Consider the following 25,985-nt stretch of genomic DNA (forward strand, 5'->3'; position numbering starts at 1 on the left):
GACCCGCCTACTAGCCCGGCCCGTGCGTCTGTATACTGCGTTTACCGATTGGCTTACATGAGCGCAAGCGCCGTCGACCTCGTTCTAGACTCGATACTGAACAGATTGAGCACGACAAGACAAGACGCTGACGATCAAGAGGTGGAAGAAGAAAACTGAAGCGCCTCGTCTTTATTATTTTAAAAAGATCAGTTAAGACAAATAATTTCGGTAAGAATATGCAAAGTACATCAATTCACACAATGTATTTCATGTAGCCATACACAACACACTCGACATTTGCAAAAATGCAGTGGTTTTATACGCTTAATGGAAGGCAGGGTGATTGTGAGTGGCAAGCAAACGACATAGCTTTGTTTAAATGGACAATGCGCCGCTAGCCAGGTATCTCTTCCTGCAGTGGATGTTGTTTTCATATTTTTAAAACGTGCTATGCTGATATGAAGTATTGAGAAAATAGCAGCGAGCTTTGTTTCTGTTGGAGACCACATCAGCCCATTTGCGCTGGTAAATACAGGCGGCGCCATTTTGTCTTCTCGCTGGTTTTGAGGTTTGAATGGCTGATGACGCCATACCATGGATGTTATTGTTAAACTCTATTTATCTAGATTATTTTGTTTTAAGAAATCAAAGAGTTCTGTGTTTTCAAAGCTTTTCTTGGACGGCCTTTCATACCTGTCTGTTTTCTATTGTTATGATTCGCTCTTTTATTTCAGTGGTTGTTCCAGCTAAAGCAAGCTGCAAAGTTCTAAAATAAGCTATATTTGACACAATTTGCAATGTTTCCTGGATGACACTCATTTCATATTCGATGTTGTATCAAGTTTGTAGACACTTCGCCATATTTCAGCATAAGCATAAAATTTGACTTTTTTTTTTAAAAAAAGAGGTTGTTTATGGTGATATTGGAGTGTTTGTTTTTAAGTGGAAATCTTGTGAGAAGTGTTGCTGCAATGGAAATCTCCAAGTTATGGTTTTTATTAAACGTTTTTATAGTGCAGTTAACAGACCTCAAACTTGATGTCATACTTTAATTATTTGTTTTTTAGTAGTGACTACCTGTTTTGGCTTACATGCATTCAGATGTATGTTCACATGGTTATTGGCCTATGCTTGTGTGCCCTAGTTTCCACTTTTGGTTCTGGTTTTGGTTAAGACTCTTAACATTATTTAACTTGTATTAACCTTTATCGAGCTGAATGTTGGTGGTTGTCGCTCATTTTGTGAGTTTTATTAAACTAACCTAGTTTCTGGTGGTAGGTGATCAAATATTCTTCCTATTTAAACAGTTTACCAAAAAAAAAGAGAGCGAATATTCTCACCCTAACCCATAAGGCCTTCATTTATATTCAAATTAAGAAATTAAAAATGAATTAAATGCGTTAAATTGAAGCAATCATGTCTGAACCACTATTTTTGTACTTTTTGATGCATTCAAGTTTTGGTTGCGTGGTTTTTTTTTAAAGTATTGACAAAAAATGATGAAAGAATATTGTATATATATCTTCATTTGTGTTCTGAAGATAAAGTGAAGTCTTATAGATTTGGAACATCTTGAAGGTTGAGTAAATGATGGCAGAATATACTTTTTTGGGTAAACCATCCCTTTAGTGTCATGCTAGGTAGAGTGTAAATTTCATGTTCTTTTGAAGTGTGATACTGAAGAAAGGTTTCTACAGTGGTTGTACTGTTTTTAGTGTCTACTGCCCCCCACCCCCTGATTTTCTGTATGTTTACACTACAGGTTACCAATTTGCAGATTAGAAATACGCAAGTTAGGATGAGACACACTAGATGCTTTTAGAGATGTTCTGTAGTTATGTTTCTTGCACATTGCTCACAATTTACCTACATTATCATATTTTCTCTTCACTCAATGCAAGGTCACAATTTGTTTTTCTAGCTTAATATACTACAAAATGTTTAAAAATGTTCCTGTATTTTGATGCATTGCTGTTAAGTATGAATGGTTGCTGGGGTTCATGAAATGCATGATATTCATGTTTTCTAAGACCAATTTTAATGTGTATGGCTTTTGCGAAGCAGCTGGCCAACTTCTGATGTGCACAAGTGGTGATTCAATATATTGTTTTGCTGTAGCAGAATGTTATTAAATGTGCTGGAAATGGCTGGATGGTTTTCTTGGAGACACTCATGGGTATGCTTGTTCTAATGCTGTTTACATATATTTCCCTCCATTTATTCTTTTTATTACAGTCGAGAATTGATTTTAAATGATTGCCGTCAGGATTGGCTTGGGAATCCTGTGCATCTTGTAACGAAGCAGCACTTTAAATACAGGTAAGCATTTGAGGGATCTTAGTCCACTAATCTTGGAAATATTTGGTCAACTTATTTTTTTTAGTTATTTAAAAAAAGACCGAAAAAAAATGAATTTAGAAATGTGGCTTAATGTTTTTTGTCGTCTTGAGTAATATATCATTGCAGTATGGATTCTTTGTGAATGGTTGACTATCTACAATGAAATTGTGCTAATGTTTTGGGGGACAATTTGCTGGCTATAGCAAATGTATTTTTTCCCAAGCCTCAATGCTAAGGATTTTTTTCTACTGGCCCATTTGGGCCAGTGGTTCTAAAGTGTACTTGCCCTGCCAAATTTTTTACTGGCCCCACCACAAAAAGTAATACATAAGTAGGCCTAGTTATTTTCTTTGATGTTTTTGACCCATAACCTTAATATATAAGGCGGTGACACCAAAAACTACTAGCCTAATTCGTATAGATATCAAATATTGTTAGACAAGCAAACAAAAGTAATTTAAATATAAAATAAGAACATATAATCAAATTACGAGCAATAGCACAAAACAAACATACAAATAAAATAAACACAGCTTTTCATGTTTTTCAGGGAAGTCTAACAGTAATTTTCATGGAGAGAAAATTAATAATCAAATGTAAAATAGCACTGCATAGTCTTCACTGTATAAATTAAATATAGATTATCCTTATTAAACCTTAAAATATCAAAAGTTATTTAGTCAAGAGCAGTGAGTGATTATTTTTTTTCTTCTTAGTTGTTTATTGACATTAAAAACAAAGACAGCAGCAGGTTATTAGGCTGCTGTCCCTTTAAGAGCTGCAAGGATCCAACATGCTGTTACTCATGCATTTTATTTCTCAACTGTTTATGTTCACTTAAGATATAACAGATTTTTTACTAGGATACTCGTGAGACTGGCATTTTTTTTTAAAGTAACTTTGTGTGAATATTTCTGTTCAAGCGCAAGAATGTATAATAATAATAGTATGTTTATTTTTTATAGCGCCTTTCAAGAACCCAAGGTCGCTTCACAATGGAGTACAAGAGTACAATCAATTACAATCAGACAGTCAGCCTGTTCATTATAGCAAATAAACAAGCAGGTGTACAACAAATAACTCCAACAACAACAAAGAAGTTATAGAGTCAAAAGAACAATTAACATTAGCTAGTCATATAGCATAACATGAAGAGGTGTGAGATCACTTGAAGGCAGAGGCGGTGAGAGAAAATTAATTATTTACTGCACGGAGAAAAAAGATGAGTTTTAAGTTGGGATTTAAAAATCTGGAGAGCAGGTGCGTTGCGGATAGTCGAGGGCAGCTTATTCCATAATTTAGGGCCAATAACACTAAAAGCCCTTCCTCCCACACTAGAGAGATTAAACTTGGGGCCGACAAGCACACAAGAACTTGAAAGAAAGCTGAATTCAGCATTCGCACGCTGTCTGAGAAGCAGCTTTCTGGGTGTGTGCTTTAGATGTGTGCGCACACACAACTTATTATACTCACACTACTGAATTGAGTTCAATTTTGTGTCTTCCGCTTGAATATTTCAATTGGCAAGGCTTAAAAACATGTGCAAATGATAAACTTTTGTGATGCAGCACTGGCCCGGCAGTCGGGCAGTCCTTATTGTTGAGCCCTGCTTCCAATAGTTGTTAACCTGGAAATAAAATAAAAAAAATTCAATTGTAATTTCTAACTGGAAAAGTTAAAAGGATCGTTCACCCAAAAATTAAAATTCTGTCATTTACTCATCCTCAAAAAAAAATAAAAATAAAAAATAAAAATACTATGGAAGTCAATGGCCCCATTGACTTCCATAGTATTTATTTTTTTTCCCCATACTATGGAAGTCAAAATATAATCTTTTTTTGTTCAGCAGAAAAAATAAATTCATACAGGTTTGGAACAACACGAGGGTGAGTAAATTATGACACAATATTTGGGTGAACTATAAGGAAATACAAATTTTAAAGTCATGCAATACAAGCCTTTTTATTATTTCCCAAATAATTCCTTGGCTAAGCTGTACATTCCTTTTTTGAAAGTCAATCTCTAATTTTATTTTTTTTATATATTTTTTTTAAAAGATTTTAAAAAAAAAAGCTAAATCAATTAATCACAGGCAACTAGAAGAGCCATGGAAATTCATTTGTGAAAATGTGTGGGAACCCTGTGGTCAGCAATCTTCAAGCCAAGGATGGTGTAGAATAAGCTACAACAGTGGATTTCATTCCTGGTCCTAGGGACCCACAGCACTGCATTTTCCTGTGTGTGTGTGTGTGTGTGTGTGTGTGTGTGTGTGTGTATCCTTTATTTAAAACACCTGATTCAGCTCAATGAACTGAACTGATTGTCAGATATATAAAAATGTGCAGTGCTATGGAGTGCTCAGGACTAGGATTTAAAACCATTGGGCTACATTTGCTAAATACAAAATAACAGTATTAGTGTTTTCAGCCTTCTGATATATTTGAAGATTGTGACTTCAATTCTCAGTTAAACTCAGGCAATTGGCGTGTTTAACAGTTTTATGTACTGATCTCGGTATGTAGTGTTTCAAGATGAAGTGTTTTAAATGAACTTTGAAAATTGTTGTAGTTTGAAAAGTTTTGTTCAGCTTATTTCATTATTTGATCTCATACTAAATTGTTGCATCCTATATAAAGTGAAATTCAGTATGCTAGTGTACTTTGTGTGTGCTATGACTCCAAAGCCATTAAACAGTGTGATGAGCTAAGAATCTGTGTTTCAATTCATATGGGCTACGCTGTGTTAAAATTCATGCGTTTATTTATTCTGCTGTTGTCATAATGTTTCTCACATAATCTTTGGTCTTTGTGTGAATTGTCGTCTTGTGGTTTGTATACTGGTTCTCTGTGTTATCTTTTTGCCTTTTACCATAGCCTGACAGTCGTTGCCTTCTTTCATCTACAGGTGTGTGTTGTTGCACCTCAGCATGGCTGTGGTCATCCGTTTGCAGGGTCTCCCCATTGTGGCTGGGACTATGGACATACGCCATTTCTTCTCTGGATTGACCATCCCGGATGGTGGTGTGCATATTGTAGGGGGTGAACACGGTGAGGCTTTTATCGTGTTCGCCACAGATGAAGATGCAAGGCTTGGAATGATGCGCACAGGGGGGTCTATCAAAGGTTCCAAGGTGTCTCTGTTACTGAGTAGCAAAACCGAAATGCAAAACATGATTGAGCTGAGCCGTAGGCGCTTTGAAACCGGCAGTGCAGAGGCTGCCACAGGAAATGGCAGTAGGCCGGGTCCACCAGTTAGTACTGGTGGAAGTGGAAGGGGCAACTTGGCAACCACAGCACAAGGTTTTAGTAACACAACTTCAACTACAGCCACAACAGCAGTGTCAACACACGAGCCTGTAAGCAACAAGACTGTCCCTACCTTTTCAACCACTACCATGGGAAACATGCCCCCAAACTTTAATAATTTTAGCAGCCCGAATCTTAGTTTGGGATCTACAATGACAACAGCAATGTCGTCCTTGAACTCTGTACCTCCCCCAATACCTCCCTTGCCCTCCATGCCAACTCTACCACCAATGCCCCCCATACCAGTACCGCCACCAGTATCCTCATTGCCACCCGTACCTGCTGTCAATCCGCTAACGTCAGTGCCTCCGGTCCCTCCCATGGCGCACATGGGGCACATGTCTGCACTTCCTCCGTTCAATCCGGGTGTCCCTCCCCCAGTTGGCCCTGTAGGTGGTGGTTTAGCTGGCTCTGGTCCACTGTCTCTCGGAAACCACAATCCGATGTTCCTGAATCCCCTAAACCATCTAAACCCCCTAAACCTCCACCATCACATGAAATCAGCACCAACAAGCCCAGATGAGTTTTACGTTCATCTACACGGCCTTCCTTTTTCAGTCATGGAAAATGAAGTCAGAGATTTCTTTCAGGGACTTGGTATTGAGTCTGTTCGTTTGCTCAAAGACCACTTAGGTAGAAACTGCGGCAGGGCATTGGTTAAGTTCTTCTCGCCCCAAGAGTCTTTTGAAGCTCTGAAGAGAAATGCTGGAATGTTAGGCCAAAGATACGTCGAGATTTCTCCAGCTACAGAGCGACAATGGAGGGAGAGCGCGGGACAGTCTAAAGCAGGTGGTGATGCTGAACACAATCGCCATCGTCGCAGAAGTAACAATTCGCCACCACCCTCTGGTCGCGAGCGAGCCAGATCCCGATCTCCCCACAAACTAGAATTCTGTGTGTATTTGAAAGGACTCCCGTATGAAGCTGAAAACAAGCAGATCTTTGAGTTTTTCAAAAATCTTGATATTGTTGAAGATAGCATTTACATTGCGTATGGGCCCAATGGCAGGGCAACCGGTGAGGGATTTGTGGAGTTTAGGAATGAAACTGACTACAAAACGGCTCTCGGATGCCATATGCAATACATGGGTAGTCGGTTCATTCAGGTGCATCCGATCACAAAGAAAAACATGTATGAAAAGATAGACACCATTCGCAAACGAATGCAGGGTTCCCAGGGCGATCAGAAGAATAGCTCGGGAGGAGGAAAGAGTGCCAAGAATTGTGCTCACATAACCAATATTCCGTATAACGTGACAAAAAAAGATGTCCGTCTTTTTCTTGATGGCATTCAGTTGTTTGAGGAAAGTCTCAAGGTGCTAGTTGATGCAAACGGTAATGGTCTTGGCCAGGCTATTGTGCAGTTTAAATCTGACGATGATGCACTTAAAGCAGAGAGGCTCCATAGGCAAAAATTGAATGGCAGGGATGCGTTCGTTCATTTGGTCACATTTGAGCAGATGAAGGAAGTTGAGCGAAATCCTCCTCCACAAGCAAAGAGAGGCCAGAAATCTCTAGGAAATTCCCATGCCCATTCCCATGCACACGCTCCGCCCCAGGCCCAAGTCCCCCAAGTACCTCATGCTTTTCCAGGAATGACAGGCGACGAGTTCAGTTTTTTGAGAAATGCTGTAGGGACCCTTGGCAACGGTCCACCTTTTGTCAACCCGTTCATTGCCCCGGGTAATGGACTGGCAGGTCCACCCCCTCTGCCGCCACTTGGTGCTGCTTTGGGTGACGTCTCGCTAGGCATTCCCCCGCCAATGGTTGGAGGACCCCTGCCCGGTCCTGTTCTAGAGCACCCTGGTTTCAGACCCAGCGCGCCATCTGGCTTTGGTGCACCAGAGCCTTTAAGGGGCATGCCATCGTTTGATAATGGATCTTCTCGTAAATCAGTCGGCCAAAATCATGGAGGGAGCCAAGGTCAGAGGCCGGCTTCTGAGAATCTTAGAGGGCCAACCAGTGGTCCAGGTAATTCACGGCCCACTATTGTCAAAATTCAAAACATGCCCTTTACTGTGACCGTTGATGAGATCATCGATTTCTTCTATGGCTATCAAGTGTTGCCTGGTTCTGTATGCTTGCAATTCAATGAGAACGGTTTGCCCACTGGGGAAGCGATGGTTGCTTTTGACTCCCATGATGAAGCAATGGCTGCTGTAATGGACCTGAATGATAGGCCTATTGGGGCAAGGAAAGTTAAGATCACTTTGGGATGAAAACAATGTATGCTCTCTTTTGACACGTTTTTTTGAAAAATTAACTTATCTGGTCGTTTTTATGTACAGAAGAAACTGACAAGTATTAGTTTTTTCCCTCCCTGGACACGTTTATGTATCCAAGATTGTAGTTACATGAAGCATGACAATTGAGGAAAGACAATGTTTATTTTATATTCCTCTAAACAGCGTTGTTTAAGACTTCAGGACAATAATGTTTTAGTTCATATCTGCAGATCTGAAAAAGAGGCATCTTTATAGTGGTATGTTCAATAGAGCCTAATAGCTGTGGAGGAGGTTAATTCCTCATTGTTTGGTATCTCTGCTCAAGTTTTACACCTATATCTGATCCATGCTGCATCTACGCATTTCCTTCTGAGGTAAAAAAAAAAACGTGCTGCCATGCATTGTGTGATTAAATACATGTCTAGACTTCAGTTACAATGTTTGCTCTCTGCTGCAAGTTTTTTTTTCTGTCAATAAAATGCAAATGCAGTGTCTTTATCAATATCTGTTGCTGTCATATTGGTTTGCTTTAAAAGCCTAATGTCAAACCAATACTTCACTGTAAATGATAAGCGGGATGTGAAGCAAGTGCAGCATTGTAATATTATGTATATGAAAGCATTTTACTCTCTTTGCTTAGCTCTCTTCACAATGTGTTGCTGTGGTGTTTTGATAGCTTCCTTTTTTCTTTTTTTTTTTTTTTTTTGGATGTTTGGCTTTTTTTAAAGTGTTGCTGAAATAGATCAGTTGTTATACTTAGTTTATTTTGACGTTCCAGCGCTTTTTCTCTTGTAAATACTTTCCAGCTGAACTATTTTGTCAATAAAATGCCATTCCTGAAATGATGACACTTAAAGGTATTGTATTCTCTCCTGTCCTTTTCTTTCAGTTCAAATATGAACAATAAAATGTTTTGCTGTGACTTCCTTGTTTCCCATATTGAACTGCATATTTATATTTTCAATACCCCCCCCCCCCCCCCCCATCAGATGTCTTCTAAAGATGTAACAAATCTTTTGCTTGTTGCTTAAGACTTTGTAGCATCTACCTTTTCCCACGCTTTATTTAAAATGTAAGGCTCTTTTTAAATTTCATATTTTCTACTACCACAGATAAGCATCTCAGCTAAAAAGCTTTATACTGTCACTGTTGTGTCCGGAAAATAAATGGTCTAGTAGTTATTCTAGTTTGGATTTTGTTGAACTGCACAGCATATATTTAAGTGCGTTCTTATGCCTGAAGCATTACCCAAAACTTCTCTTAATAGTGTACGGATCAAAAACTCCTGAAATTCCGCCCCAGTTGTGCCACTGATGGCTTTTTAGGAATGCAGTGTCTCTATATGAAACATTAAAGAGGAACACATTTTTGAATTTGGTTGTTTTTGAACTTTGTTCTGATATTATAAAAGTGGATGAACATTTCTCATGGAAACTGCACTGATGAGAGGCGCATGAAATGTTTAATGGTTTTGGCTGTGGATTTTTATGATGGCAAATTATGATATGCTGCATAAAAGATTTTTTCAGTAGCACATGCTTGTCATTTCTCTCTAGCAACTGGTCAAAGAATTCTGCACATTCTCCATGCCTTTCTTTAAAGCAGGTCAAGTGGGATTGCTCTCAAACGCTGCTCTTTGATGCTTTGAATCTGCTTGCACTGGGCCTGTTCAGAAGCACACAAGTTCACGGTTATTTATGCACATTTTTTATTTTTATTTGGGTTGAGCTTTTGTGCTTTTGCTGTTGTGAAATGCGTTGGAATTAAATTCATGATGAATTGAGTGCATTTCTGCCCGTTTCGCATTCTCAAGTGGTTCTCAAGCATTGTGGACTGCATATTTTGCTTTGCCTTTTTGATGCTGAGCCTTGATTCCTGATTAACGTTAATGTTCAGGTAAGTTGTAATCATAGACCTTAGTACTGCTATAAATCTGTGAGCATTGGATTTTCTACCAGGTTTTTTAGTGTTTGCTAATGTTTTTAAGGAAGAGTGCATTGTGGGGTAACAATTGGTAAATGCTTTGCTTTATTTGAAGAGTCATCTCTGTTTTGAGAAATAAAATGTTATGCATTGCCACAGTAATTCTGGAAAGTTTTAAACTGATATTGCAGCAGAAATAGATTGTCTGCAATATTTCAAACATTGTGGAGGTAACTGAGATATTGTTTCTGTAAGCTGGTACACAATAACACATATAACATTGCTTTGTTGTGGTGATTGAATTAGTGAGATTGATGTTAAGAAGTATAAGACTTCTATACATTTTATATTTTGATTGCACAGCAATATCAAGGAAAAAAGGTCAGTAATTTGTCACTCCTAAAGATAGATTTGCCAACAAATACGGTACAACGGAGTAATATAGGAATTTCTTCTGTAGTGTTTGTTTGCTTTTTGTAATGATTTGGCTCAGTAGTAGAATCTGTGTTACCATGGAGACATAGCGGTCAAGGCAAGCACGCTCTGCCTCTGCTCGCTGTCTTTTAAACAGGTTGCTCTTAAACCAGTCGAGACTAGTTGCTGTGCTGTGCTGTGGCATTACAGATAAAACTGACACGCTGGTAGAATGCATAACAAATGTGAAGCTTCTCATTGTTGGGTGTACGTGGAACTATTATGAACTCGTGCAGTCATATATTAATTATTCCGCTGAAACGCTATTGTTTACACATTTAAGATGGTTAGACGCGTGTTTCAATATGATTTTAAGTAAGATGAGTACGAGTTCACGGGGTTGGTAAAAAATTTGAATTCTGTGCACTTTGTATTGTTGTCTGTGGAATGACTCACTCCACGTTGGTTTCATGCACAGTGCTCTGTGCCGCGGGCTGGTGCTGCTGTGATTGACAAGTACCTGACCAATCGCAGCTTAGTTCATCTGCCGTTCTGACCAATAGCGTTGCACGTCCATAGAGGAAATGAATGGCGCCGCCCTGCTCATTTTATATTACATGAACGTGTCAGGGTGTAGACGGTAGTAGTAAGCCGATTTGGGACAGAGAATCTCCGAGCACAATTTCTACGGTTTGAAAGTTGTTAAGGGTATGATATGTTTAGTTGCACGGTCGCATTTGTCAGCTTATCATATAATAGCGGGGTGTCCGTGTTATATTTGCATTGCGCCGTTAAGCAATGCAGAAATATAGTTTTGGTCGCGTTAACACATTTAAGGCGTGACTGTCGAAAGTCTCTAATACTGATATTTAGGCCCTCAGACTTGACATTTGCCACATTTGTTTGTTTTTTATAATTTAAAGGGCATATTTTGGTAAAAACGGAGCATGTATGATTTGAAGATTATATGAATCTTGTATATTGCTTTTTTTATTACGACCAATTTTGATCAAAATTCGTCCTTCTGTACATTTCTTTAATCGAATTTCACTTCCTCGCCGTGTGTATCTTCCGTTACGCGTCAGTAATGATTCTTTGAAACAGTTTAGCTCGAGGCAAGAACTTTATACAATTTTGTGTTTGTTGTGGTTTTCAGATGGCCGTTCAGTGTGTATCTAAAGTCGAGCTCTCCATCTCTTGCAATAATCTTCTGGATAAAGATGTTGGATCCAAATCTGATCCACTCTGTGTTCTGCTGCAGAGTGTTGGCGATGACAGTTGGACAGAGGTATACACTTTAATCCTCAAACAGCCGCTGTAACAAAATTGCAATTAACCTTTTTTATTTTATTTTATTAGTATAACACCTGCTGACACTCAAATATCACAAGTTTTAATGGGGAAAAATATCACTGCTTGCTGACGCCATATGTAATAACTTTGAAACAATTAAAGATTTATGTGATTTGATTTATTATTATTTAAAGTAGGTAGAAAATAATTTATTATAGAAAGAATTATATTCGGATTTACATACGATTTACATGAATACAATTATTTTACATGTCTTAGGATTGCAGAATGCACAAGTTAATCAGTTTTGTGTGTGTATTATACATACACACACGCATGCAAACATTTAGTGGTGGCCAAAAGTGATTTCTGGCCAAGGAAAATGTACATTTTGTCACCTTTTATTAAAAAATTATTATACTGTGGTACCAGGCAGAGGGACTGTGAGAACTGGGTGAGAATGAGCACCAGCTGCACGCCGGACCGGTCTCGTGTCTCACGGAGTAGCTTCGGATGCATTAAAAGGAAGCCCAGGCCTGGTTCTCTCTTGTCCTTCACTGTCTTCTCTCCTCCTTTTATGCATCCGAAGCTCCTCGCGTCTTTCTCATGGTCCCTCGGCCTCGTCCTGCTTGCCACAGATTTTGTAAGCTTACTGTGTAGTTGTGCTTTGAGTCAATTGTTTTAATTGTGACTCAATGAAACGTGCCAAACATAATTCCATAAATCTCCCCTGTGAGATTTTTGTTTTTCTGTGTTCTTTTTCTTATAGTAAAATGGAAGCTGTAGCAGTTGCTTGCCTTTTTTACCAATTCATTTGTCAGATAAATACCTATTTACCCCATATTTTGATGGTTTAATCAAACTTGTAGAGCCATTAAAAACAAGTTTCCTCAATTGCTTGTCTCATTGCTGAATGTATGTGATCATTGCAGGTAGAACGCACAGAGAGAGTGAAGAATTGCCAGGACCCAGAGTTCTCGACGAAACTTCACATTGACTACTACTTTGAGAAGGTGCAGAAACTAAAGTTTGGCGTCTATGACATTGACAACAAGTCTGTTGACCTCAAGGATGATGACTTCCTGGGAGGCTTTGAATGCACCCTTGGTCAGGTATGTATTGTGAGGAGTGATACAGTGAAATGCTGTGTTGTGCTAGGTGCAGCAGAACAGTGCTAATAATTAGTGACACTGTACTTCATAAAGAATATAACATGTACATAATGGCTCTTCAACAGATTGTATCAAGTAGGAAGATTACCAGACCCCTTCAGCTCAAGGCATCAAAACCAGCTGGGAAAGGCACAATAACGGTATGTTCATAAACACAATGATGTTTCTAATATTGCAACATTTGTAAAAGAACATGGGAATTTGTCACTTGAGAGTTTTACCATCTTCCTGATCAATGTTTTACAGGCACCAGAATTCGATTCATTTTCATTTGTGGTATCTTTGTTTGTAGTAGAATTTAAGGGCTTCACAAAATAATTAGTTTTATTTGATACACCACAAAAGCCCTTTGTTTGAACAAGATAACATTTGCCTATGTGAATTTATGCAAAGTTCGTCATTGATATATACCATAATTTAACTGTTCATTTTTGTCAACAGTTCTGCCACTCAAAAGGTTTCTTACATTTTAGCAATGTTGTATATTTGGTATGTACAGATTACAGCAGATGAAGTGAAGGACAACAGGGCTATTGTGATGGAGGTGGAGGCCAAAAACCTGGATAAAAAGGTAAACACAATCATCCTCTGTTCTTGCATCCTGTTTTAACCAATTATGATTTGTACTCCATCAGTTATTGCTGCAAAAGCAGCAGAAATGTTTCTTTTTGAAATGTCACTGCTGGCTTACCACACAAAAATCATTGCCATATTCAGGGTAAAAGCCAGTTATCATACTCACTGTTTTGTAAGGCTGGACCAGAATTTTAGTTCGGTGGGTTGGTATTAGATTTTTTTTAAAGTCTGGGATTCTAATATTTTTTTTGTTGTTGTTTGTTTTTCTCGCAAATCCAGCATCCCCCTCGAAAAGGTTCACATTTGCGCTTGAATATGTTAACACTATAAAATCGGGTGCAATACAATATATATATTATTATTTTTATTTTTTAACAATTATTCTTAGTGTTCCCTGGAACTAAGTATTCCCTGTCTAGAGCGCACAACTGCATGAGCTTATATGGAAGAAGCTTATGCCTGAGCTTACATTTTTGGTTAAGCTGCGTTGGTTTGACATTGTGGAAAATAGAATAATAGAATCAAAATGTATTGGCCTTTTTGGGATGGGACGGTAAGAACTTTCCAGTGGCAAGTGGGCAAGTGTTGTAACCGGTGTTATGCCTGAACACCGGTAGCACAGACTATCGCAGCAAGCCTATTACCCGTTATTATCAATCTAAATTAATCTACTGTGAAATATAGGCGCTTGTTACTGAGATGTAACAGACCTGTGTGTTTTGTATCACTAGTGCAGCATATAAGCTCTGCCCACGTGAGGCGTGCCGCTTCTCGAGATTCTCGAGAGCCTTTATTAGAGAGAAGAATATGTTCGGCCCTCTCCCTCCGAAGCTTCGAATATTCTGTGTTGAGTAAAAAAAATGGTATTTGGGCCAGCCCTACTGTTTTGTGTTAAATGCAAGCTCCACTATTCACTTCTCTTTTTCAGGATTTGTTTGGAAAGTCTGATCCATTCTTGGAGTTTTTCAAGCAAGAAGAAGATGGGAAATGGCAGCTAGTTCACAGGACAGAGGTTTTTACCCACTTTCACTCACTCAGTGAACCAGATATTAGTCTATTTGTGAATGCAAAACAATTCATGGGTTGTTGCATTCATGGCTGTGTTGACTTTTATCTGTTACTGATAGGTCATCAAGAATAATTTGAATCCATCTTGGAAAAAGTTTACTGTCTCCTTGCATACATTCTGTGCTGGTGACCTGAACAAACCAATCAAGGTAACTACAAGGTGTTTTTATGCTCACTCAGATGTGCATTTGTCATGTTAACTTGTCAGAATTGTAGAAGACATCATTTCACTATGAGAGAAATTTATAGAGAAAGAGAAAATGATTGTTTATCGTTAGAGATGCCACTATGTTGGGAGAAGTTTCTATCAATTTTCTGATTACATATCCTTACATTGCATGTTATTAGCTTGTGCTAGTTTTAACCCTGTGAGAAGTTTTTTACTCAGTTAACACTTTTGAAAACAAAAACAAAAAAACAAACAAAGTTAAACCAAATATAGTTTTAGATTATAAAAACCTGATATAGTTATAAATTCTCACCATGAAAATGGCCACAGAAGCTGGCATGGCATTATAACAATCAAAATCGTCTTCACATACACTACTGTTCAAAAGTTTGGGGTCTGTAGGAGTTTTTATTTAATTTTATGTTTTTGAAAGAAGTCTCCTATGTTCACCAAGGCTGCATTTATTTGCTGCATTTTCTTGAAATATAAAACAACGTTACTGTGGCTTAAACAGTCGCAACGGCGATACACGATACAATTTTTGCAATAATAGCCTGTGCTGATTATGTGCTTTATTTGATGTTAAAATAATTTAGTGTGAGTTTGAATATCGTGAACTTTTATAGCCATACTGAAAGTGAGAATTCACCTCCAGATCTTGAAAATAAATCAAAGGAAACAAGAACGTCCAAACTGTGAACTCAATGTGAACAAACACGTGTATTCTACGACAAAAATTGTTTTAGTCACTCAGTGTGTATTTTTATAATATTTTTAATAGGGATGTCGATTTTTCACTTTAATTTAATTAGTTAGTTATGGGAAAAAATATCTGAATCTTACATTTCATATAGTTGAACATAAAGCAGTGCAACAACTCACTGCATGATGGAGCCTATAGAATACAGTCAGAATGCCCCTAAAATTCAAGATATCGGCAAAAATGCCCCTGTATTTGTCTCATCATATAATGTATAGTTGAGCAATATCACACAAGTGGTGTTTTTGTCCCGAATAGCACAAGTGCAAATGTGATACTGAGTTTATACAACAGTTCAATAAATAGGAAGTTTATATGTGATGCCATCTGGGAAAACCCGTTGGTTTTCGCGCTAGAACGTTTTCAGCAAAGTTGAAGAATAGGTTGAATGTCAAGTTTGTTTGGTCAAAATTAGGTTTTCATTAAATTATTATTCTATAACATCTAGTCTATCATTTCTAAAAATATCTTGGCAAAATGCACTTGTTTAGTGCAGAAAAATAGTGATTTATAGCGGCAAGCTGAAAAGACTGTGTCTTTCTCTAATGTTTATTTAGATCATGCCCGGCGGAGGTGAAAAAAAAAAGAAACAGCCATAGTTTCGCGCTCTTAACACCACAAAGATAGTTCACTCATAAAAATAAACCCATTATATGTAGAATAAAGGTGTATCAAAGAACATTTCCCTCCAGTCCTATGTAAACTACGGCACGGCCATGGTGGTTATGTAAACCTGTTTTTCTCAATTCCGTTCCTAAAAGTCATAGCGATCATCCGACTTCAGATAACCATAACTTTTGTTTCAGACAAGCCTTGAAAGAAATAAAAATTTATTTGAAAAGGGCTTGGTCCCAGTTTTCATATGATATCAAAAGCTCTTGACACAATAGTGTCTGTTTTTGCTCAATTTTGGAAAGGATAATATTGCCTATAAAGCTGGAGCAGAACCGTTGTGAGCAGAACCGAGCAACACACAGCGGTGTTTAATATCTGAATGAGCAAATCAATCAGGTGAACCAATGATTCAATGGCCCATTCATAAAGAGAGCCATTTAATTCATTCCTGAATTAATGAATGCCACCTACTGGCAGTTTTAGTTTACCATTTAGAGAAGAATTTCATAAAAAGAAAAAATCTATATTAATAAAACGCCCATTAAAGGTATAGTTCACCCAAAAATGAAAATTGTCATCACTTATTCACCCTCATGGCCATTTTGTAATGTCTATTTGATGCTTTTCTCATTTAGGACAATAATTAATTACTTTTGGAGTCATTTCTCAAAAACATGCCATTAATTAAATGCGTTTTAATCGCTTGATACGCCTATTTTTTAATAGTTAAAATTGTGTAATATTAGTGTTGTCGCTGGAATCTTTTCACGTCGCGTCTGGTTAGGAAATGGTGTAAAATTCTTTACTGATATTTTTAATCAATTAAATGCAACTTTGCTCAATATCAGTATTAATGTCTTTTAAAATAAAATAAAAATCTTACTGACCCCCAACTTTTGAACAGTAAGTAAACAAAACTTAGGCAACAATATCTTTTGGGAGGAAGCTATTAGATCCGAGTGCATAGCATCTTAAAAATAGAATCATGTACCTTTTTTGAGGGGGCAAAGACATCAGCCAGCACTTTCAGTTGTCCTAGTCCTTATAAAGCTTTGTCTAATTGCTAGGTAACTTGTTACGATAAGGATGAAGACACAAGCTCAGACATGATAGGAGAGTTCACCTGCACCGCCGCTAAACTAATGGAGGCTAAAGACAATGCGGTGAGCAGGATGTCCGTTTATTTTCTCTAAACCTCTTTCTTTCTTTCTTTTTCTGTCTGTGTGTGGCTTTTTGTTTTAGGTTCATTGTTTTGATTATGATAGCGATGGCTCTCATGATCTCATTGGTGTGTTTCAAACTAATGTGTCAGATCTGCAGAAAGCAGTTCAAGGCTCCCCGGTGAGACTCCCACCTTCACTGTGTCAGGCTTTCTTGTTGTCCTTGTGTTAGCACTAGAACCTTTCGTTTTCTTTATATACATTTCCATTCTATTCACTTTCATAATTTCTGAGTGTTTTATAATAGGGCATGAGTAAAAACTTTTCATTTTATAGGTTGAGTTTGAATGCATTCATCCAGAGAAGCAAAAGAAGAAAAAGAGTTATAAGAACTCTGGGGTCATCAAGATTAAGTATTGCAAGGTTCGAACAACCTTCTGTCTTTTTTTTTTTTTTTTTTTACACATGAAAATTGATATTGCAGAATTCTTTACAAATAAGGATATATAATCTTCACACTGTTTTACAGCTTGAGGCACAGTATTCATTTCTGGATTATGTGATGGGAGGTTGCCAAATTAACTTCACGGTAAGATCAGTCATGGCACAATATTTGTTTCCGATAGCTGGTGTTTTTTCTGCGTTTGTTTACTTGCTGATATAATGAATGGGTATAATGCTGAAATTTTTAGGTTGTAAATTTGAGGCTGAATGGTTTAATCTCTAAAACAATGGTGAAAATTGTTCGGTTTTAGGTGGGCATTGACTTCACTGGCTCTAATGGAGACCCCCGCTCCCCTGACTCACTTCACTATCTCAGCCCTAATGGTGTGAACCAATATCTGTCAGCCATATGGTCCGTCGGCCAGGTAGTCCAAGACTATGACGCGTAAGAGGCCGATTTTTGTCTATATACTTTCCATCAGCTGTGTGACTGAATGGTTTTAGACTTAAAGGGATAGTTCACCCAAAAATGACAATTCTGTCATAATTTATTCACCCTCAAGTTGTTCCAAACCTATATGAACACTAAAGAAGATATTTTGAAGAATGTTTGTAACCAAACAAAATATCTTCTTTTGTGCTCAGCAGAACAAAGAAATTCATACAGGTTTGGAACAACTTGAGGGTGAATAAATTGACAGAATTTTCATTTTTGGGTGAACTATCCCTTTAATGTTGTCCTTTCTAAGTTGCTACAAACTAACATATGTTCACCCAATTGAGTAGTGCATTGTAGTTGTTATAGGGAAAGTTTAGTGTCAGTTTGAATTTAAGTAATTCCACAAAGATGCCTTGATCAAAAGTGACAGTAAAGACATTTATAATGTTACAAAAGGTTTCTTTTTTTATTTTTAACTGTATTCATCAAAGAATTCTGAAACAAATGTATCAATTTTCACAGTATTAAGCTGTACAACGGTTTTTAACATTGATAATAAGAAATTAATAAGAAATGCAAATCAGCATATTAGAATGATTTCTGAAGACTGGAGTAATGATTGCTGAAAATTGAGCTTTACATCACAGGAATAAATTATATATTAATTTGTATTAAAATAGATTTTAGTTATTTTAAATTGTAAAATCTCCCAATAGTTTAGCAGAATTTTTGATCAAGTACATTATGCTTTTACCAGTTTATGAAAGTCCTTTTATCTACAATATATTTTTTTCTGTCTTCCCTTCATAGTGATAAACTTTTCCCAGCATTTGGATTTGGTGCCCAAGTACCTCCAAACTTCCAGGTTAGACATAGGTGTCCTTGATACTTTTTATTATTTGTTGTAATAATAATTTAATTTTACAAAAAGTACCTTTTTACAATTCCTTAGGTATCCCATGAGTTCCCATTGAACTTCAATCCAAATAGCCCATATTGCCAAGGTAAGAGTCCCCAGTGTTTAAAAATTAGATTCGAAATTTAATAATTACGTAACTGTCTGACTTTGAAGACATTCTAGCATGTTCTCACACGTGCTGATGTTTTATACCATGCAGGAGTTCAAGGAATTGTGGAAGCCTACCGCCTGGCCTTGCCTCAAGTCCGTCTTTATGGACCTACCAACTTCTCCCCCATTATAAATCACGTGGCCCGAATTGCAGCTGGAGCTGCCCAGCAACCAAATGCAGCTGTGAGTAGCAGCAACAAATGTCTTTTTAATGTAGTACACTGCCTCTTCCAACCCAGGATGTGGTACTCGTGCATATTTGCTCTGTGGTCTACCATAGCATTTTCAGTCCATTAGCACTATGCATGTCTAATGTCTTTCTCTCTCTCCATTAGCAATACTTTGTGCTGTTGATCATCACTGATGGGGAGATCACCGATCTCGACCAGACCAGACAATCCATTGTGAACAGCTCCAAACTTCCCATGTCTATAATCATCGTGGGTGTGGGTGAGGCAGACTTTAAGGCCATGGAGTTTCTTGATGGGGACAATGGAGTTCTCAAATCTCTTTCCGGAGAGCCGGCGGTCAGAGATATCGTGCAGTTCGTGCCATTAAAGCAGTTTGCCAGTGTATGAGCCTCTTTAAATTTGAATTGAAATTGCATGCTGGTTAGAAGTTCTTACATTCATATCCAGTGTTTTTTTGTTGTTACAATTTCTCTATTTCTTCTTAGGCTCCTAAAGAAGCGCTTGCTCAGAGTGTTCTAGCTGAGGTGCCAAATCAACTGGTGTCGTACTTTAAAATGAGAAATCTGCTTCCTGTCAACCCACCTCCACCAACCAAGTAGACAGGTTTGCTAACAGGTATCTAAATGAAGTAGTTAGGAGTTAAGTATATGGATCACCACTAGAGGGAGCCATCAGTTCTGTTAAAGAAGCGTTTATGGGGGTTTTACTTTTAAGATCTTATGAACAGCACTTGTATTCTATATGTGTATTGCTCTTTTTTATATATATATTATATTATATTATGCAATCAATTTTCATTTTCAGTCTTTCATACATTCTTTTGTCTTCCCAGATTCCTCATATTATTCAACTGGTATAGAGTTTATATAAATATTCCTTTTTACAGATCTATTTTCAGTATTGTTACATATATATTTTGTATGTTATTCTTTATGGATACAGATGTCTTGATGTCATTAAGCCAAGATTTGAAATCACTTCTTTCGGACGCTGAATGCTATATCAATCAGGAATGCTGGTTTATGAAATTCACTGCACTTTCTGCGCTATATAATTATCAGAGCATAGTGAATCACTAAACTCATTCAGCCACTATGCTGCAATACATAATCATAATCACGCTGTCATAATAGAGATGATTAGTAGTTAGAAACTTACCAAAGAAATTACTGCATGTCTTTCAGTAGCAAACTATATGAATTGTAAGTAGAATTGAAATTAATGAAATGCTGGTTACCTGGTATAAAGGCATTATATAGATGCTGGGACCATAGAACTGCCTTAACGGTTGTCTTTTTAAAAAGTTGTAGTTAGTGCCAAGTAATATTTTAAAGATTTGTTTGTAATTATAGAAGATGTGGCAATTTGATTTATCTAACACAAATGTTTGCACCTTAATCGCGCACAGTAAAGGTAATCTGCACTTCTCCATTAGAGCTGTTGAATTTACTCCTATGATTGCTTGTTATTGCCATGGTTGTATGATGCCTTATGGGACCGTTATCTTGTTTATTTTTTTTTATATATATATATATAATGATTTAAAGGGATTATAATCATATTATGATTGTTTTTTCTCCCTGCCATTGCTTTTCCTAATCATGAAATATGATGTTTACACAGCAACATGTTGTTCAGTTCTTCAGAAGCCATTGACGCTTGGTTACACCACTTTTTATAACTGTCAAGAAGAAATGCTGAATAAAATTGCCTTATTAACACACATCACACGTGTTTGTTTGTTTTTTTATTAGGATGTTATAGACTTTAAAATGAGTCTTAAAGGCAGATCTGAGCTCAGCCGTTCACCTGTATACTCCCTTAGTTCACTAACTGTTCGACTGTTAAATTATCATAGGTAAATATTCCAACTCCTTCAGTGCATAGGGTGTTTTCCTTCAGATGGAATTCCAGCACACTTCCTCAAGGTGTAGGATCGTACAGTCTGACAATGTTTTCGAATGCCACATGTGTATTGGATATTTAATACACATCTTAATTTTGAAGTTAGATTGGAGCATAATATTTATACCGTAAGGAAAATGAGGACCAACTGCACTAAACGCTAACACAGTGGATTGGGATTACAAGACGCAGAAACACAGCAGCGCTCTGCCATGTCTATTACTGTCATTTTAAAGAAGATATATAATCTGCCAGGGAAATATGACAGGAAAGTGGAGTTGTCATTTAGAGGTAAGAGCTGGATATTGAGGGATAAGTATATTGCCATATGATTGATACTGTCAACTCAATTGGTGAATTATTGTTTTTGGAATATATTTTTATATGAATGTTCAATACATTATATGGGAAATGATTTGGGGATTATACCATGGTACTGTTTTGAAACATTTGTTTACGGTGCAGGATTTACTCACAAAACCAGGATTCTTCAATGTGAAAATATAGCCATCTTCAATGAGGTAACTGCTTCAGTTGTGTTAACTTCAGTTCATTTATCCGCTGCCTTTTTTTTTTTTTTTTACATAGTCACAACAGGATACTGACAAAAAAAGCATTTTGTTTTTTAAGTTACCATTCAAGTCATAAAAGATAATTAGTAGCTACGTTACCATTCAAAAGTTTGGGTTTTGAAAGAAAACCCTCCCAAAAAGTTTGTTTTTGAAAGAAATCCCTTATTCATCAAGGCTACACGTATTTTAGAAAAACAATTATATTGTAAAATGTTACAATTTAAAATAACATTTCTATTTTGATATGTTTTAAAATGTAATGTATTCCTGTTGTGGCAAAACTGAATCATCATTGAGCATCCAGTCTTTAGTATCACATGATCCTTTAGAAATCATTCTAATATGCTGAACACAAATACAAATCTTTTTAATGAAATCTGAGTGCTTTCTGTCCCTTTAATATTTTGTAAATAAAGGGAAATTGTTTTTTTTTATGCAAACAAAGTACTTGCATTGCTTCATAAAACTGAGGTTAAACCACTGAAGTTACTTTAATGTTGTCTTTACTATATTTCTGGGGCTTGAAAGTGTCAGTTGTGTAGCTGTCAATGGAGGGACAGAAAGCTGCCAGATTTCGTTAAAAATATCTTCATTTGTGTTCTGAAGATGAACAAATGTCTTACAGGTTTGGAACACCATGAGTAAATAAAGTCACAATATGTAGATTTTTGAATTAAATTTTAGCCAGTATTATGGACCGTGTCCTTGCGTCGCCTGTCAATGATGTCATACTCGCGTTAACCTCAATTTCCTATTTTATTTAGTTGAAACCATGGAAACACCAAAGACACTTTAATGTATTGTGTTTTATTAGACAGGTGGGCAACTGTTTGGATACATTCATCGACAGAAAACAAATCATTGTTATACAGCTCAGTTAGTCTTATTGTACAACCCCAAATCAGAAAAAGTTGGGACAGTATGGAAAACGCAAAAAAAAAATAAGTGATTTCTAAATTTACTTTGACTTGTATTTCATTGCAGACAATATGAACACAAAATATTTCATGTTTTGTCTGGTCAACTTCTTGTCATTTGTAAATATGCATCCTTTCCTGTCATTCAGACCTGCAACACATTTCAAAAAAAGTTGGGACAGGAGCAATTTAGGGCTAGTAATGAGGTAAAATTGTTAAATAATGATGTGATTTGAAACAGGTGATGTCAACAGGTGATTGTAATAATGATTTGGTACAAAAGCAGCATCCAGAAAGGTCTAATCCTTTAGGAGCAAAGATGGGCCGAGGATCGCCAGTTTGCCAACAAATACGTGAGAAAATTATTGAAATGTTTAAAAACAATATTCCTCAAAGAGAGATAGGATTTGGATATTTCACATTCAACAGTGCATAACATAATTAAAAGGTTCAAGGAATCTGGAGGAATTTTAGGGCGTAAAGGACAAGGGCGCAAGCCTAAGCTGAACAACCGTGATCTCCGATCCCTCAGGCGGCACTGCATCAAGAATCGTCATTCATCTATAAGCGATATCACCACATGGGCTCCGGACTACTTTGGCAAACCTTTGTCAAGTACCACAATACGTAGTTACATCCACAAATGCCCGTTAAAACTGTACTGTGCCAAAAGGAAGCCCTATGTTAACAGTGTCCAGAAGCGCCGTCGACTTCTCTGGGCTCTGAGGCATCTGGGATGGACTATCACACAGTGGAAACGTGTACTGTGGTCAGATGAATCAGTATTTCATGTATTTTTTGGGAGGAATGGACGCCGTGTGCTCCGGACCAAAGAAGAAAAGGATCATCCAGACTGTTACCAGCAACAAGTCCAAAAGCCAGGGTCTGTCATTGTATGGGGTTGTGTCAGTGCCCTTGGCAAAGGTAACTTGCACTTCTGTGAAGGCACCATTAATGCTGAAAAGTACATAGAGATTTTAAAGCATAATATGCTGCCTTCAAGAAGACATCTTTTCCAGGGACGTCCATGCATATTTCAACAAGACAATGCAAAACCACATTCTGCACACATTACAAAGTCCTGGCTGCGGAGGAAGAGGGTACGGGTACTTGACTGGCCTGCCTGCAGTCCCGACCTGTCTCCAATAGAGAATGTGTGGCGCATTTTGAAGCGCAAAATGCGACAACGAAGACCCCGTACTGTTGCCCACCTTAAGACTTGTTTGCAGGAAGAATGGGACAAAATTACACCTGAAACACTTCATCACTGGTGTCTTCAGTCCCTAAACATCTTTTAAGTGTTGTGAAAAGGAATAGCAACATTAAGTGGTAAATGCTTTACTGTCCCAACTTTATTTGAAATGTGTTGCAGGTCTGAATGACAGGAAAGGATGCATATTTACAAATGACATGAAGTTGACCAGACAAAACATGAAATATTTTGTGTTCATATTGTCTGCAATGAAATACAAGTCAAAGTAAATTTAGAAATCACTTCTTTCTTTTTTTTTTTTTTTGCGTTTTCCATACTGTCCCAACTTTTTCTGATTTGGGGTTGTATAATCTCGTTTTCTTGGTTTACCGCAAGTAGGCTACCATGTTTTACCATGCCTAATATCTTGTTGAGTGTGCAACAAGTGTCTCATGGTAGCTAGCTGCCGAGCTAATGCACAGAGTAACATTATAACATAACTTTCTGCTTTCAGCCCCACCCTGCTTCATACTACTGTAACATTAATAAATCTTTAATACATTAGCTCATCCATGTGTTTCGAATAAGCAACCTCTAGAGGCTGAACATTACTTGTGACATTTTCATTTTTGGTTTAACTAACCCCTTAACCAACTTCACTTTTTAGGAAATTATTTATTCATTCATGCTAAATGTGTACAATATTAGGTGGAAAAATTGTAAAAAGCAACACACGTTACTGCTCATTGTTATATAGTTAAGTTGAAAGCAGTGTTTGATGGTGTGTATGTTGGGAGGAGATATTCATGCTAACCACACCTTTAGTGGTTGGTTACCAATGAAGGGGCTAGAACATTCTCAGAGTCTTGTAAACAGCCACATCTATGAGCTCAGATACAGTAATGAAATTAAAATATTTGACTAGTTCTGTCACAAGGTTATCCTTTAACTTAAGCTAACAGATACTAGACTGGTGGGAAGGACAAGAAAGAAAAGCTGTTCAGCCTGACTGAAGATAAATCATGGTCAACACTGCTTTATGAAGAGGAAGTCTTTGGGATTTTCATTTATGAGAAATGCAGCGACTGTAAAGAAGGGAGAGATCTAACACAAACCTATAAATGTGTCAGGAGAGATCTAAGACATACCACATGCTGTTCTTTTAAACTTTCTATTCATCACAGTATCCACAAAATGATTAAGCAGCACATGTTGATAATAATAAATCTTGAGCATTAAATCTGCATTTTAGAATGATTTCTGAAGGATCGTTGACACTTTAAACTGTATGGCTGCTCATGGTATGAGGGCAAGCGGTTACTGATAGATTACAGATCCACAATCACAAGGAGTTGAACATCTGAAAGAAACGTTTAGCCTGTGTGGAATAAATGAACATGTGTTTACTTTATTTATGTGACTTTAGCACTTCAGATGGCCTCACTATGGGAAGGTTGAGAGGGATGAAGTGCTGTCAATCAGTGTCTACAACTGCAGTAAGATTTTCAGCAACAGGTCAGAACATGATTCAGCCCTACTGAAAGTGTTCATAAGACAAGAGGGAAATGAACTGAAAGATTCATAAATGTGGGATATTTTGAAAAAGAGCACTGCATGTGTGTGCACAGATTGCTGGGGAAGCTGGTGATCAGCCTGCAGCATGTGGTGTCTGTGGGGCAGCTGCTTCTCCGTGAGTCTCTAACAGACAGTCAGCACAGTCTTACTGACGTGAGTGATGAAGAGCCGCGCTGAGCTCCAACACACTCCCCACTCCTTTTACATCCCTTAAACAAATACACTTCATGATGTTCTAACATTGGTGTGGTGAACGATTATTAAATCCTGATGGTTGTTCATGTGGTGTAGTTAGGTGTAATTGAAGCTCTTTTGTGTTGGTATTGTATGTGATGATGGATTTTTTGGTGTAGATCTACGTCGAGCTGGAGGTGAAGTACAGCCCTCTTCAGGGGGCTGCAGGGGGATGGGACAGTGTTGACTTCATCAGAGAAGAGGACAGTGATGGGTAAACTAGGACATCTTCATGTTCATCCCATCCATCATTCCTCTCTTTCATTCTTTCTTTCTTTGTACCTTCTTTTCTCTATTTCTTTTCACCCATTCTTCCTTTCTTCTATCCATTCTTCCTTCATTCTGTCTATCCTTCCTTCCATCTGTCCATCCTTCCTGCAATCTTTCTTGACTTCCTTCCTGTTTCCATCCATCCTTCCTTCCATCCTTCTGTCCCTTCTTTCAT

General features: G+C 37.5%; 2 protein-coding genes across 12 annotated transcripts in view; both read left to right on the forward strand.

Moving 5' to 3' along the window:
* The first annotated feature begins 26 nt into the window (after window positions 1-26).
* On the forward strand, window positions 27-20,870 carry cpne1 (copine I). Of its 11 annotated transcripts, none has more exons than XM_079844741.1 (18): window positions 82-210; window positions 2,218-2,301; window positions 11,346-11,477; window positions 12,415-12,594; window positions 12,720-12,794; window positions 13,154-13,225; window positions 14,159-14,242; window positions 14,358-14,447; window positions 16,910-17,005; window positions 17,339-17,425; window positions 17,532-17,591; window positions 17,758-17,891; window positions 18,696-18,750; window positions 18,838-18,889; window positions 19,004-19,137; window positions 19,290-19,526; window positions 19,631-19,760; window positions 19,978-20,870. In XM_079844741.1, the coding sequence occupies exons 3-17, from the start codon at window positions 11,346-11,348 to the stop codon at window positions 19,742-19,744; spliced, it is 1,602 nt and encodes a 533-aa protein (XP_079700867.1). In that variant the 5' UTR covers window positions 82-210; window positions 2,218-2,301; the 3' UTR covers window positions 19,745-19,760; window positions 19,978-20,870. The 11 variants fall into 11 exon arrangements, with proteins under 11 accessions (XP_079700875.1, XP_079700868.1, XP_079700870.1 ...); XM_079844745.1 differs by lacking the exon at window positions 16,910-17,005 and adding an exon at window positions 17,085-17,183; XM_079844749.1 differs by lacking the exon at window positions 2,218-2,301 and having other exon boundaries at window positions 27-210.
* Window positions 20,871-21,262: 392 nt separating this feature from the next.
* fer1l4 (fer-1 like family member 4) overlaps window positions 21,263-25,985 on the forward strand; it is a gene marked incomplete at its 5' end in the record, with an annotated part of 31,209 nt that continues 26,486 nt past the window's right edge. The window contains 5 exons of the mRNA XM_079844751.1: window positions 21,263-21,341; window positions 21,516-21,571; window positions 25,158-25,246; window positions 25,360-25,459; window positions 25,660-25,754. Coding sequence (XP_079700877.1) covers window positions 21,263-21,341; window positions 21,516-21,571; window positions 25,158-25,246; window positions 25,360-25,459; window positions 25,660-25,754 — 419 coding nt within the window. The remainder of the gene's footprint in view (window positions 21,342-21,515; window positions 21,572-25,157; window positions 25,247-25,359; window positions 25,460-25,659; window positions 25,755-25,985) is intronic.

This window comes from Gobio gobio, assembly GCF_949357685.1.
Source record: "Gobio gobio genome assembly, chromosome: 19".
Lineage (NCBI taxonomy): Eukaryota > Metazoa > Chordata > Actinopteri > Cypriniformes > Gobionidae > Gobio > Gobio gobio.

Bases quoted from the DNA above. Each gene is read 5' to 3' on its own strand.
- cpne1 (XM_079844740.1), top strand. From the start codon at position 5,249: ATGGCTGTGGTCATCCGTTTGCAGGGTCTCCCCATTGTGGCTGGGACT.